The 15,841-nt window shown below is 35.7% G+C and overlaps 1 protein-coding gene and 1 pseudogene across 1 annotated transcript; one reads left to right on the plus strand and one right to left on the minus strand.

Annotated features, from left to right (window-relative positions):
* Positions 1-1,225: 1,225 nt before the first annotated feature.
* On the minus strand, positions 1,226-2,061 carry LOC133328197 (uncharacterized). Its single transcript, XM_061536751.1, has one exon. The coding sequence runs from the start codon at positions 2,059-2,061 to the stop codon at positions 1,243-1,245; it is 819 nt and encodes a 272-aa protein (XP_061392735.1). The 3' UTR covers positions 1,226-1,242.
* Positions 2,062-14,499: 12,438 nt separating this feature from the next.
* On the plus strand, positions 14,500-15,410 carry LOC133328198 (putative ATP synthase subunit f, mitochondrial; annotated as a pseudogene).
* Positions 15,411-15,841: the final 431 nt, after the last annotated feature.

Here is a 15,841-nt window from a genome sequence, read left to right on the forward strand (position 1 = left end):
TAAGTAAGTAAGGCCCAAATCTGAAGGTACCGATGCAAGGTAACGCTTTTCTGGCTATGATTGATGAGATAAAATAAATTTCTATCACCACTTCTGGGGGTAATCACCATAAATGGACTCTTAAGGAACTTAAGGATTTGAATATGTCTGTTACGAAGACGTCGTTATAAGACTTCTTAGGGGAAGGAATGCTAAACTTCGACTACAATTGGGGTCTAAAACCAATATTTCGATGAGGCCTATTTTAATATATATACCCTAATTAGCCATAAGGCTAAGGGTATAAAAATCAGCCGATCATTGGGTATATTCCCCTATATTAGAATCCAGCCCATTTAGATGTATTTTTAAACCGAAGTGACTATTCTTTGGCATTACGAAGTGGCAGTTATTTGACATTCTGGAAGCTTTGTGGGTAAACAATCGCTTCAAAGAACATTTTAAATATCAACACTAAAAAAGCAAGTCCATGTTTCTACATACCAATGTCACTTCGGAATATTCAAGATCCTAGCATAATACACCTGAGTATCTTAAGGTTGGACACATCGTTTTCTCCTTGAATTTGTATACCTTTCTTTTTTATACATTTCAATTAAATCGGCTGTAATTTAATATTTCGGAATTCTGATTGGTTAGAAAATGTTCCTTCCAATATTTATAAATATTGATGTAAACCCCATATAACGGTACGATCAATATTCGGTATTTTTGGGTGTTTGGACACGTTTTTCAACCGAATTGGTACCCCATTCGGTATTTGAGTATTTCAGGCAGGATTGTTTAGCCGAGTTGTCTCTAGTTTGAATTCTCATTGGGTGTAACTTTTCAAAAATATGTGAGACCACACATTGTCATTAAGAATAGGGCTTCCACAAAGCATCTACATCTTACTCGATTTTTATTCCAGCTAAAATAAAGCCGCTAGGAATAAAGCCGCTTTAAATTTTGTAAAATGGTTCGGTTTCTTGCTTTTTTAGTGTGGCTCTAAACCCAAACAATGTTATTTTGTGTTATTCTCATGTATGGTTATTACAATTTCAGGTGGTTCGGATGCATTTCATATAGAGGGGAATGTGAACCACTATTTACAAATATTCGTATGCAGTTTTTTATGATTCAATTTCTTTAAAAATCCCACCCTCTATTCCCCCAAAAATAAAACAAAAACACATAAATATTTTTAGTTTCGTTAAATTTCGTTCGTAACATACTAAATTAAAGTAGATGGTAATAAAAAACTTAATAAATAATATTTTTATTAAAATAAAATGATGATTTCAGATTTTGTGGCGTTAAATTATATTTCGGTCCAGCATGGGCCACTTGCAGTCGGAAGGGTCGTCCATTAAAGTAATAATCATTTCGATCCAAACGAAAAACTTTACTTTCCGCCTTGACGCTGCTGGGTGAGGTTGTGGTTGGTTTTGCTGGCGGCTTTGTTGTGTCCACAAATGTAGGCAGTTTCGAGGAGGTATCAAAGTACTGTGGCTTCTGTTGTTGCTGACTTGCCTGAAGATATGAATTTTGCAGCTGTTGATGATAATTTTTATAGGGATTTTGCATGGCACTGCTGCCACCATAATTTCCATAGCTGGGATAATCTGTGGTGGTCACTGGTATCTCCACCACCGCCGAGGTTGGTTCTACCAGCAGAGGTTTAATTTTCATTGGCTGATAATCATAACCAATACCTGGTATAAAACGATACGGCATCGGAGGTATGGGTATATAGTAGATACGTGAATCCTTTTTAGTTTTCTTTGTCTTGGGGCGGGTGGAGTATTTCCGCAGCGTCAGGGGTTTTGTTGAGACAATGAAGTCCTTGAAAATATTCTCAACACTAGGACTTTCAAATATCACTTTTGAAGTTAGTGGTGAGTGTGGCGATGCTGGTGAGTTGAGGGATTTTTGTCGTACCTCTGTTAGGCTATTGGGGTTTATGACATAACATGCCACCGGAGCAGAGGGTATTATCACCAAGGCAGCCAAAAATGTGCTTAATAGAGAGGTTAAGGCAAAGGTGTTCGGTTGTTGTCGTTGTTGAGTGCGGAGCAGCATTCTGAAATGAGAGAAGAGAGAAGTAAAATCATGAATATGGGGTTCAAAGAAATAAAATGTTCGTATAAAAATAGAAAATATTTCCGTTAAATATTATGAAAATGACTCGGGACAGGCGGGGACTCGAAATCAAACTCTGAATAGGAAAATTATAGAAAGACCGACATAACTCTCCTAGAGTGCCGAAGGATTGAGGAGGCTGCCACGATGGTGGAAGAAGTGAGCAAGGATATTGGCCAACATGAAGTGGAGAAACAACAGCGAACAGCTGACCCCTCAGGATAAGTTAGACGTTCCCTCCACTTCCTTCACAAAAAGGAAAAGTTGACTGATAATATGAGAAGGTTGAGGACAGCGTCAAGTCAAATGAGAATGCCACGAGAACCCATCGATTGAGGGTGTCAAAGCTGACTCTATTATTATGAAGACGATCACAGCTTCGGAATCATCCGTGAAGTGTGTGAATCCCAATAGAAATAACCGGACTTCACGAATGAGTAAGATAACAGCAGATAGTGCGTTCGGTGCGTTCGGCAACTTCAACAAACAGGACTACGAAGAGGTATTATATTTATATCACCTCCTACAATTAGGGAACCCTACCGATCTGTGCTGTGCAGTTTGACTGACGTATCAAGAAGCCCTAATCACGGATACAATCAAATTCAAGGTGGTGAAGATGAAGGACATTATCTGACTCTGTAGGTCTACAGAACAAGACACTGCTAGAGAAGAATGGAATTTGGAATTGGACAGTTTTCCACTGGGAATGGAATGAACTTGTAGTTGTTGGCTTAGGCAAACCACGGGTAAGGCGTTCTATGTGTTCAATGCAATCTTAGGAAGGTAGGTTAGGAAGGCTATGATTGAACAGGAGGAAGGCAACACAAAAAGTTGAGAGAGAAATTCCCAACAAGAAGACCTTTTAATGGTGGCCATTTAAATAAACTTCCATCGAAGTGAGACAGCAAAAATGGCTTTGACTGAAAATGATTGCATATTTAAAAACAAGGACTCTTGTTCCTGTACATAAACTATCAACTATAATCGTGAACTTTCAGAACTATAAACGTGGATTTTTATACCCTCCATCATAGTGTAGAAGGTATATTAAGTTTGATTTTCGTTTGTAATTCATCGAACATATATATATATATATAATCATATATATTCCTAATCAGCGTGAAATTCCAAATATTATCAATATCGGTCCATTTATTTCGGGTATGGGGGCTACCCGAAATAAATGGACCGATATATAAAGGCAATTTGTATTCTTATTGGGTACAAATGTATATCGAGGTAAAAAACTAAAAAGGCCGGGTTTGAGAATGAAATATATCGACCCGAACTTAGGGCTAGCCCCCATACAATGATACTTCCAGATTTTCGGTATTTTTATACCATTTACAACTCTGTGGTACAGGGTATTTTATCTTTATGCATATGTTTGTAACAGGCAAAAGGAGACGAGACCCATGGTTCCTTTTGAGAATTTGCATAGAATCACTTTCTGAGACGATTTATGAATGTCCGTCCGTCCATGTTAAATTGTAAAACAGTACATGTCGCATTTATTTTCCGAATTGGATGAAATTTGACACAGCTCATTTATTTGGCCCAGGGACGAACCCTACTGAAAATGGGAAAAATCGGTTCAGATTTAGATATAGCTTCCATATATATTTTCGTCCGATTTAATGTAAATGGTGCAGCATTTTCGATTTGTCAAGTTTCTTGAAAATCATATATCGGATTTGGATATAGGTGCTCCAAATATATATTTTGCACGAAATTTGGATTTAATGTAAGAGGTGCTCCAAAGTCCTTATATATCTTTCGATTTGCACGAAATTTGGCATATGATACTGAATTAAGTATAGAATGCTGTTTGCACGAAATTTGGCATAGGGTACTGAATTAAGTCTAAAATGATGTGTGTTAAGTTTCGTGAAAATCGGTTTCGATTTAGATATAGCTCCCATATATAGTTTTATCCGATTTTATGTAAATGGTGCACCAAAGTCCCTATATATCTTTCGATTTGCGTGAATTTTGGCATAGCGTACTGAATTGAGTCTAGAATGATGTCTGCTAAGCTTCGTAAAAATCGGTTCAGATTTAGAAATAGTTGCCATAAATATTTTCGACAGATTTTAACTGAACTGCGTCTAGAATGATGTGTGTTAAATTTCGTGAAAATCGGTCCATATTTAGATATAGCTCCCATATTTTCCTTCGATTTTATGTAAAGTGTGCACTAAAGACCCAATGTTTGTACGATTGGCACAAAATTTTGTTGAAATCGGTTCAGATTTTGGTTGGATTTTTGGTAAAATATTCACCGATTGTCAGGAAAAGTATCAAATTGAGAGTTGAACCGTTATAGCTTTTTTTAATTTGTGCAGAAATTGTTAAGGAAAAATGCCAGATTTTGTTGAAAAAAATGCTAGAAAGTGCTAAAAATTTCTAGAACAAAATTGTTAATATTTAATATTGAAATATTAATCAGAAACCCCATTTATTCTTAGCGGCTATTCGTTGTCGATTTAGCCATGTCCGTCCGATTGAGGTCGCAATATTTAAGACAGAGCTTTGGAATTTTGCACATACGTTGGTACTACTCCTATAAGATTTGATATTGGAAATGGAATATATCGGTCCTTTTTGGGTACACCATACCCCAATATTTCTTTTTTTTTAAGCTTTTAGGCACACTTTTCAACCTAAATTGCTGTATATTGGTATATTGTGTTCTACCTGGATATATAGTCTTCTTAATCTCATTCCCAACAGCGACTTTAATATAAAAAAAATATTTTTGCCGGAATTTTTTTCTATTTTGGTCTTTATTCTGGCACAATCCAAATATAAAGGGGAATATTGGGATTGTGCCACTTTAGATTACCGCCTTTTAGGTAATCTAAAGTGGTTATAACTTGGCATTCGGGATTCCCGCTGGATAAAAAACCTGTTTTCAGAAAGTTCCAACATAATTCAGTTCATTATTTTTACATGGCTCTCAGTAAATGTACAACTTAATTTGGTTTTTCATTTTCCCAAATAAACAATCTACCAACAGACAATGTCATAGCCACTGTACCCGACCATTTTTTAAGAAATTTGAAATGCACGGTACATGCTGTATAGCATTGCAAAATCAAATTCATCGCGTATAACATAGCCAAAATTCAATGCGTCAATATGATATCGAAAAACGGGATTTTTTGGATTGGAAACAAAATTTTGTAAAAAAAATCCTAAGATATTAAAAAATGCTAAAAAAAAAGTGCTAGGTGCTAGATCAATTTTTTTGGTGTTAAACGAGTTCAAGAAGTGCTAAATCTAGCACTAAAAGTGCTAAATTGACAACACTGGTTAGGAGACATATACCCAAAGTGGTGAAGGGTATCATATAGTCGACTCAGTCCGATTTTACTACTTTTCTTACTGGTTTAAAAATCCATGCCTGAGGCTCTATTAGTCCTTGAAAAATTTATCTTTTAAAAAGTCACGCCTGAGGCTCTGTTAGTTTAAAAAAAAAAATATTATTTTAAAAATCCAAGATAGAGGCTCTGTAAGGCCTAGAAAATAATATTTTAAAATATTGTTAGCCTTTGAAAATATATTATTTTAAAATCATTTTCTGTAGCCCTATTGTTTCTTCAAACATATTCTTTAATAAAAATTCAGAATTGTATACTTTAAAAAATATGTTTAATAATTTTTTGTCTGTCAAAATCAAACTGGCAATCTATAGTTTATGGGTTCTCCGGTGAATATAACGGAGAATATAAAAAATACTATTTATTATCGACAATTAGAGAGCCTTAACCCATATAATTATGTCTCAATTATTGCTTTATTTCGAATATTTTATGAAAGAACCATCAATCAAATATAAATTGAAAGTGTTTCATAACTGCCAACAACATCTGATCAATTAATGGAATCAGTTATTAATTACATTTCGCAATAATTTTGACAATTTTTTGTTTTGTTTTTACTTTCAGTAGTGAAATGAAATAATTTCACTTGTTTTTTTTTATTGGTCATTCACTTAGCAGCTACCACAACTCAACCCAGCAGCAATTAATGGCTAAACAGAGCATGCGCAATTCGATAATTTTTTTTTGGATAGACACAATAAATGACCATGGGCCATTCATTGTCCATTATCAAAGACAAGAAAACAAACACAGACCACATAACTTGTGCAAATAGCGTGTTAGAAAACAAAACAAATAGCAGCAACAACAAATATTATCTGTCTCAAATCCATAATCCTCCCACCCGTATTTGTCGAACAGAAATCCCCAACTGTGTTACATTTCATCAAATACACTTTTTTCAGAAATAAATTATTTCAGTTTCACTTGTTTTGTAGTTATTTTATTTTTTTATTTGACCATATAATAAAGTGCGAAAACAATACAAACATTTGGATTAATGATTAATTACATCGCGGTCTATCTAGTCTCCGCCTGGCATTCAATTCGCACACGAATATGGTTTTCAGTAAATTTGTTATTTTTTTAGTTTTGCCCAACAAATCGAATAAATTATTCGGTTTAATTGACCATTTGATGTTTGCATGGAAACTTTAATTGGCTGCAATGCCAATTTGTTGTTGTTGTTGTTGTAACAACAACATAATTATAATATTTAATAAGTTACACAAATGTTTTGGTTGAAATGATACGGCGGCATTGAATGAAATGCATTACGCTCAAAGCTGGCGTCTAATCACTGCTTTCTGCTGAAATGCAATCAGGAATGGTATTTCGGTTTAGATAATAGAGTTGTAAAAAAAATCTTTACATTCGGACGGTCCGAACTTTTTATAACCTACATCATGTGATGGACATTACAAATACCTAAAATCTCCCGGAGAAAATGATAAACCAAATTAAAACCAGTAAGGAAAGTATTAAAGACGGACTGGGCCGATTTTATGATACCCTTCACCATTTTGGGTATATTCTAAATATGCATTCTAACAATTTCATGTAAATGCCCGAAGGAGCATATATATATATATATATATACCTATAAGTTGTATCAATTTTGTGTAAACTCGGACAACACCATTTACATTAAATCGGACGAAAATATATATGGGAGCTATATCTAAAACTGAACCGATTATTTCGAAACTTGGCACACATTATTCCAGGTTCAATTTAGTACGCTGTATCCTTCGTGCAAATCGAAGGATATATTGGGACTTTGGTGCACCATTTAAATAAAAACGGACGAAAATATATATGGGAGCTATCTCGAAATCTGAACTGATTTTCTTGAAACTTAACACACATTGTTTTAGACTCAGTTCAGTTCGCTGTGCCAAATTTCGTGCAAATCGAATGATATATAGGTACTTTGGTGCACCATTTACATTAAATCGGACGAAAGTATATATGGGAGCTGTATCTACATCTGAACCGATTTTCAGGAAACTTAACACACATCATTCTAGACCTAATACATTACACAGTGCAAAATTTCGGGCAAATCGAGAGCTATATAGGGATTTTGGTGCACCATTTACATTTAATCGGGCGAAAATATATATGGGAGTTATATCTAAATCTGAACCGAATTTTCACAATTTCAATAGGGTTCGTCCTTGGCCCAAATAGTTGTCCTAGGCCAATTTTTATCCAAATCGGATCATAAATGCGACCTGTACTTTGTTCACAAAAATACATGGACGGACGGATGGATAGACGGACATGCGTAAATCGACTCAGAAAGTGATATTCTCAAAAGGCACCATGTGTCTATCTCGTTTCCTTTTGCACAAAGACATAATACCCTGTACCACAGTGTGGTGAAGGGTATAAATAGTAGAACCCTTGATTTTCAATACGCAAATCATTTAATATATACGCAATAATTAAGAGTATTGAAGTTATATATTTTTGTGAGTTTAATGAATATTGTCTTAAGTTTTAATACATTTTAACTATTAATAATGCCTTTCACATATATTTTCTACAAACCATATAAAAATTTAACATGCGTGATGTATATTAAAATAATTCATTTTTTTAAACATAATCATCTACGCTTTCCAATTTCAAGTACAAAAGCAACTGTGCATTTAATGACACTTTTTTTTTAAATATGGTGAATTTTTGTACCTCATAGAATTACTTTTATTATAAAAAATTAACAAAATTTTAAAAAAAAGTGTCATTAAATGCACAGTTGCTTTTGTACTTGAAATTGGAAAGCGGTCAAAATGACCGCCTTCGGCGTTCTAGTGTTAAAATAATTCATTTTTTTAAACATAATCATCTACTCATGTCATATTTAAGGAAAGCAAAATTCGACTTTTTTTCATTTCGCACCATCGAATTGAGGCTTCGTTTGAATTCAAACTTTATACATATTTTTAATAAATTTAGATCAAGGTCGAAAGAGAAATTAATAAAAACATTTACATGAATGATCTTCGCCCTAAAAAGGCATAAAAACAAAACTCAAAATTTTATTTCGATTTAGCCTTGTCTGTCGAAATCACGATAGATATCGCAATATTTAAGACAGAGCTTTAAAATTTTGCACAAACATCGATATTACTCCTAGGATGCTTGGTTTTGCAAATGGGGTAAATCGGTCCATGTTTTGGAAAGTCCACATGTAAAGGTTTTGTTTCAGTATTGGTATTTTTAAGGTTTCAGTACCATTTTCCAGCCGAAGGGTGTTTAAATTGATATTCCGGTATTTTGAAGGGTGACGCCTTTGACGAATATTTTCGATATAGATTCATGTTTTAACTTAGGCTTCATATAAATGGCCTGTCCTGATTTCGGTATTTTGAAGGCTTTAATCGCATTTTCCTACCAAATTGGCTGTAAATTTCCATTCGGGGAGTTTTGAGGACGACATACATTTTTGCACAAAAATTTCTATGAAAATCAATATTTATGATGGTTTCAGCTGCATTAATGTTCTGCATGTTGTAGTTTTTCAGGCTGTGTATCTATAATTTGGATTTTTTTCGGAGCAGATACAGTTTTAATAAAGGACCTGGCCGATTTTAGGAATTTTGAATAAACTTACTTGCTTAAAAAAAATGGTTTTGGACTCCGTTCTCCTTTATTTTTATACCCTTCACCACACTGAGGTACAGGGTATTATGTCTTTGTGCATATGTTTGTAACAGGCAAAAATAATCGAAATAGACCCATGGTTCCTTTTGAGAATATGCATAGAATACGCATTATGCTTGTCCGTCCGTCTGTCCATGTTAAATTGTAAACAAAGTGCAGGTCGCATTTATTATCCGAATTGGATGAAATTTGGCACATCTCATTTATATGGGCCAGGGACGAACCCTATTGAAATTGGGAAAAATCGGTTCAGATTTATATATGGCTCCCATATATATTTTCGTCCGTTTTTAGGCAATTGGTGCACCAAAGTCCCTGGAAATCTTTTAATTTGCACGATTTTTGGCATAGCGTAATGACTAAGGTCTAGAATGATGTCTGTCAAGTTTTGTGAAAATCGGTCCAGATTTAGATATAGCTCCCATATATAGCTTCGCCCGATTTAAGGTAAGTAGTCCACTAAAGTCCCTGGAAATCTTTTGATTTGCACGAAATTTGGCACAGCGTAATTAATAAGGTCTAGAATGATGTCTACCATGTTTCGTGAAAATCGGTTCAGATCCTATATATCTTTCGATTTGCAGGAAATTTGGCACAGCGTACTAAATTAACTCTAAAATGATGTGTGTAAAGTTTCGTGAAAATCGGTTCAGATTTAGATATAGCTACCATATATAGCTTCGTCCGATTTTAGGTAAATAGTCCACTAAAGTCCCTGGAAATCTTTAGATTTGCACGAATTTTGCCATAGCGTACTGAATTAAGTCTAGAATGATGTGTGCAAAGTTTCGTGATAATCGGTTCAGATTTAGATATAACTCACATATATATTTTCTTCCAATTTAAGGTAATTGGTGCCCCAAAGACCCTATATAACTCTCGATTTGCACGAAATTTGGCACAGCGTACTGAATGTCGTCTATAATTATGTGTGCTAAGTTTCATGAAAATCGGTTCAGATTTAGATATAGCTCTCATATATAGTTTCGCCCGATTTTATGCAATTGGTGCACCAAAGCCCCTGGAAATCTTTTCATTTGCACGAATTTTGGCATAGCGTACTGAATCGATTTGCACGAATTTTTGTATAGGGTACTAAATTAAGTCTAGAATGATGTTGCTAAAAGATCCATAGCTAGGCCGATTGACACAAGTTACTGATGTAGTATAAATTAGTCTCTGGCAAGTTTCCCTGAAATCGGTTCAGATATAGATATATAACAAAAAACGCATAGTCTGTTAGGATATATATGTAGAATATACCCAAAGTGGTGAAGGGTATCATATAGTCGACCCAGTCCGACTTCACTACTTTCCTTACTGGGTTTACAATAAAAATTTCAAACTTAAAAACCAAACCTGAAGTCCTCTTATGCGTTTTGCTTTGACTCGAGTCCAGAATTATTGGCGTGGGGTATCACATGATCGGCTCAGTCCGTATGCTATTTGTTTAATTCTTTTAAAATTTTTAGATTTAAACATTTATAATCATTTTTTTTTAAACATTAAATAACATATAATTTCTCTTGAATAGAAATCAAAGTCAAACAGTAGTTCCCAATAAATAATTCCAAACAACTCAAATTTAAATAAATCCGCCATAAAGCCATAACAATAACGTCCAAGAATTTATTTATTTTTCGAATACCACAAATCCCAATCCCAGAATTAGAATTTGACCTACCCTTTTATGCTAATATTCTCGCAAAAATTTCTTAATAGAAATGTCCGTCCATTGAATAAATGGCTTTATTCAAATCAATTTAAGTCAGTTGTTAAACGATTCCAATTTAAGAATAACAACAACAAAAAAAGAAAAGAAGACAAAAAATGCGCTGAAACCATTAATCAAAGTGGCTATTCTTTGACGATCATAGGTGACGATAACAGCAGCACAGCCACACTTCATCATCATCATCTCCGGAGGTTTATGGCGGCAACACAAGACACTAACAATGAAAAGATTGATTACGGATCGACTACCACGAATATCCAGTATGAAAACGAAGACGACGGCGACGATGTTGATGATCGTATCGATGTCAAGTTGTTGCTGGTGCTGCTGCTGATGATGATTGTGATGCTGTTTCGAAGTTTTATAACAGCGTTAAAGTAGGTGGACAGGTGTTTTGGTTAAATGAGACAACCTCTTTGGGGGGTTTCTTTTTTTATTGAAATTTCTTTTTTTTTGTCGACGGGGGAATATTTTTTTTTTTTGGTTTAAGTGTTTTAGATGAATTTTTTGTTGTGTTTTTATTTTTGTTTTATTTGATGAATAAAATTTGGAATAGTGTGTAAATGGATTGTTGTTGTTCGTATTTAGCCCTGGTACATTTGACTGTGATTGACAGTTATGAGTAATAAACATAAATTATTTATGTTAAGAATGTTCGTATTTATTTCGAATAAACATCCTATTTGAGAACAATTTAAGTTCTACAAAGCTAATGAAATGTATTGTTTATTTTATGGTAAGTGCATTTCTTGGGAGCTTTTTTTATTGGATGTGGTCTAAGGAAATGATTTCGATATTAGTCAAGAAAAAGTCAAATAATTCGTAACAAAGGTAATGTTGTTCATTTAAACCCTTAAATTCTATAAAAAATTTTCAGAACAAGCTTTTTGTGGTTTACTAACTAACAACAAATAAATCAACAAACAACAAATCAAATACAGACTTTATGTGACCCAATAACACCTTGATCCAGATATGTGTATCTAATTCTAGATTTGAACTAAATTTTTCAATGGAGTTCTATTCGATTAATGATTTATTTAACTAAACATACAGGGTGAGATGAAAAACTGCAACCAACTTCAGACTCCAGAAAAAAAGTTATTCGTGATGGAATTCAAGCGTGATAGTGTGATTTCTTTATAATTGGCTGGAAAACCGCAAGTGGCTATTGTTAGAGCACCCAAGCATTTAAATCTGAAAAAAATCTTTTGTGTCTCGTACCATCGCTCGTTACCTGGCATAGCCCTACGTCAAGGAAGTGGACGGAAGAAAACAGCAACATCAGCAGAAATGGTTCGAAAAGTAAAGAAGCGACTTGATCGAAATCCGCGTCGGAGTGGCCGAAAAAATTGCTCGTGAGCTGAACATATCGCAATATTCCATTCGGCAAATATTGAATAAAAAATGAGCACGGGGTAAAGCCAATTAAATTCCAAAAAGCGCAAGAATTTACACAGCAACAGAAAGATAATAGACTCAAAAGAGTTAAAAAGTTGATTCTCTTGGCCGAAAGTGGTGAACTGTCAAATTTGGATTTCTCCGATGAGAAAACAATCGTTGTCCAGCATTTTGTAAACAAACAAAATGATCGTGTTTACTTGCCAAAGAGGTCAGCTGAAAATGTGCAACTTGGGTTGGCACCAAGCGTCGGCCATGGTGATGGTGTGGGCCGCCATAACAGCCGATGGTCGCTCTCCGCTCGTATTAATCGATCGTGGCATCAGAGGGTGTATTAAAGTGTGTTTCTCGCTTCATTTTCAGCGCACAATGGCCACCAAAATCTGCGGATACCAATCCGTTGGACTTTTGTGTCTGAAGTATTTTGGAAAGCAAGGTTGGCATTAAAAAATACCTAAGTATCGATCACCTCAAGCAAGCGCTTCGCCGGAAATGAGCCAAAATTCCGCAGAGCAACATTCGGGCAGCGTGTGACCGTTTCATTGGCCGTCTGAAGGCCATAATTCATGCCAAAGTTGACCAATTCGAACAAATCTAAACTTATTCTAAAATTGTATGCTATTTCCGACATTTTTTTATTTCATTTTTACCTCACCCTGTATATGAGTACCCTCTGGAGTGGAGAGTACGCTGGAGTGTATATTAAGTTAGTTGATTCGAAACCCCAGAATATTTGTCAGAGTACAGTCTTGATCAGAAGAATTCTAGTCATGTCCGTCAGTCAAATCCGATTTATAAATATCCGTCTGTAAGTCCGTCTGTCTGAATAGACTGATTTTATTCAAAGTTTCCATATCGTAACATTTTTTCAAAACTCCTGGTATCTGGTACACAATTGTCATTGCGAACGGATTATCCGATTTGAAACAAACGTTTGCGCACCAAATATTTGGTGCAGGCACATTCTCCTGTAGAGATGAAGATAGAAACCTGGTGACACATACAGATAGCGTGTTGAGGATCTGAAAGAAGCATTTTGAAAAGCTTCCGGTATCAAATAGTGGCTGTGAAAAAGTTACCCCAGAAGCAATAAGAGATTACGGTATAGACAAGATGAGGTCAGAATAGCATTTAATCGGCTGAAGAATAATAAAGCAGCAGGTGCCGATGGATTACCAGCTGAACTATTGAAAACCTGTGGTCACGCTGATCAAGAGCATGCACCAACTGATTAGTACAATTTGGCTAGAGGATTACATGTCCAATGATTGGAACCTCAGAAACCTGTGGCAAAAAAAAAAGGAGACAAGACGATATGTGTCAACTTTAGTGAAATTAGTCTCCTTTCCATCGCATATAAAGTGCTAGCAAGCGGGCTGTGTGAACGACTGAATCCAATTATCAATGATATTACTGGACCATACCAATATGGCTTCAGACCTGGCAAATCCACCATTGACCAGATTTTCACTCTGCGCCAAATCCTGAAAAAAAACCACGAAAAATATCGACACATTCCACCTATTCGTCGACTATAAAGCCGCATTCGACAGCCCTATCAGTTCAGAGGCGTTTAAAGCCACGTCTGCATTCGGCATACCAGCAAAATGAATTCGGCTATAGGATAACTTTAACTGGTACAATATTTCCGAATGAGGATTCAGACAAGGTGACAGTTTGTCGTATTTTAACATCGTGCTGGAAATGGTCATACGAGATGGAAATGTGAACAGAAATTGCACTATACATCGATGGGTCGAACATTGCGAGCGGTAGCAGCCACCTTTGAACGAATTGAGAAGGAATCTGCCAAAGTGGGACTTTCAGTAAATGACGAGAAGACCAAGCTGATGGTATCTACGCGCAAGACGTCCGGTAAACTCGGACCAACTGTGGAACTTGAAAACTACAGCTTCGAGGTAGTGAATGATTTTATATACCTCGGTACCACCATAAACGAAACTAATAACATCAGGTTTGAAATCCGGAGAATTGTGTTGGCAAACAGATGCTACTATGGTCTGAGGTAGCAATTCCAAAACAAGGCCACGTCTCGCCAGACCAAATTCACACTCTACAAGACGCTATACCACTCCTTGCTGTTGTATGGATCTGAAGTATGGGTATCACGAACAAACTAGTTCAAATGATCGATTCACTTCACTAAATAGAAAAACTATAATGGGTATTTTGCGCAAGATGAGGTAGCTCTTGGAGTGTTTGAGAGAAAAATGCTCCGGAAGATCAATGGGCCGATATGCGTCGACCGTTAATATTGCCGTCGAATGAGCCTTGAGCTGTACCATGTCGATGTACGACATAGTCAGACTTATCGAGAATGGACGAGAGGATGCCTCAGCTCAAAAGGCATACAAAAACGAGCCAACTGATTGGTGACGCAGTAGGGGAAGGCCACGAATTCGATGGAAAGATCATGTGGAAAACGACATTTTGGAATATGGTATTTCAAATTGGAAGAGCTGCGTACAAGAACGATGAGCCTGGAAATCTTTTTTAAGCTCGGTTTATGGAACAAACGTTCCGTCACAAGGCAGCTAAGTAACTACATATATATTGTATGAACATGATAAATACAATCGGTCAAGATCTCTGATATTTTCTAACATGGTTTGTGGTCGAAAATAGGGGATATATTTAAAAATACAATTTCATATGTCCGCTTTTTTTAACTTTTGTGCGATGTGAATTTTTTTGCCGAAGTCTCTGCCGATTATTTAATAATTGAATAATTTATATATTTTGTTTAGAATTCAAAATATCTTTCGGTGATTATCCAGCTGAATACAACTCTAAGGTGCATGACCCAGCTCGCTTTTATGGCAAAGCTGATGTTCCATTCGGCCAGGTTAAATTGGGTGAATTGGGAGCTTGGTTCGGTCGCTGCAACAAGACCCCCAGTGCCATTGCTGGCGCTTTCAGTCGTGCTTGGTAGCGTTGGAATCACAAATATGTGCAACCCAAACGTGCTGGTATTGCTCCATTCTTCCAGCTCACCGCTGTGGCTATGACATTCTTCTATGCCATCAACTACGGCAAGTTGAAGCACCACAGAAACTACAAATGCCATTAAACGGACGAATCCTTTGGGTGGTAACACACACAGAAATTTGCCCACGTTTAACATGGGTTTCTTTGGAAGAGGGAGTTCTAAATTCGTCTTTGGTGTTATTCCGAATAATTGCCTATCAGATGCTGATATTTTGTAATCGTATTCAAATGTTTAAAACAAATTCATAAAACAAAAATTCTTATAGAAGAAAAAATTAAAAAAAAAACATAATAATCCCAGTTCATTCTAGAGACAGGCATATACTCTTTCGAATGCCGTTGGATTTTTTTGGAATCAGACGTTCAAATGATCCGCAATCATGTCCTCCGCCGAAAAGAATGACTTTTCATTAATTACAAAAAATAACCACAGGAACCGTAGTCATAAAATACATGTATGCAAAGTTGCAAGTTTTTAACATAATGTATGGTCATTTGCCAACCGATTGAAAAT

Source organism: Musca vetustissima, unplaced genomic scaffold (genome assembly GCF_032173495.1).
Source record: "Musca vetustissima isolate MV318-11 ecotype Yass unplaced genomic scaffold, APGP_CSIRO_Mvet_v1 utg327, whole genome shotgun sequence".
Classification (NCBI taxonomy): domain Eukaryota; kingdom Metazoa; phylum Arthropoda; class Insecta; order Diptera; family Muscidae; genus Musca; species Musca vetustissima.

Excerpts from the sequence above, each read along its gene's own strand:
- LOC133328197 (XM_061536751.1), bottom strand. The coding sequence starts at position 2,061 with ATGCTGCTCCGCACTCAACAACGACAACAACCGAACACCTTTGCCTTA.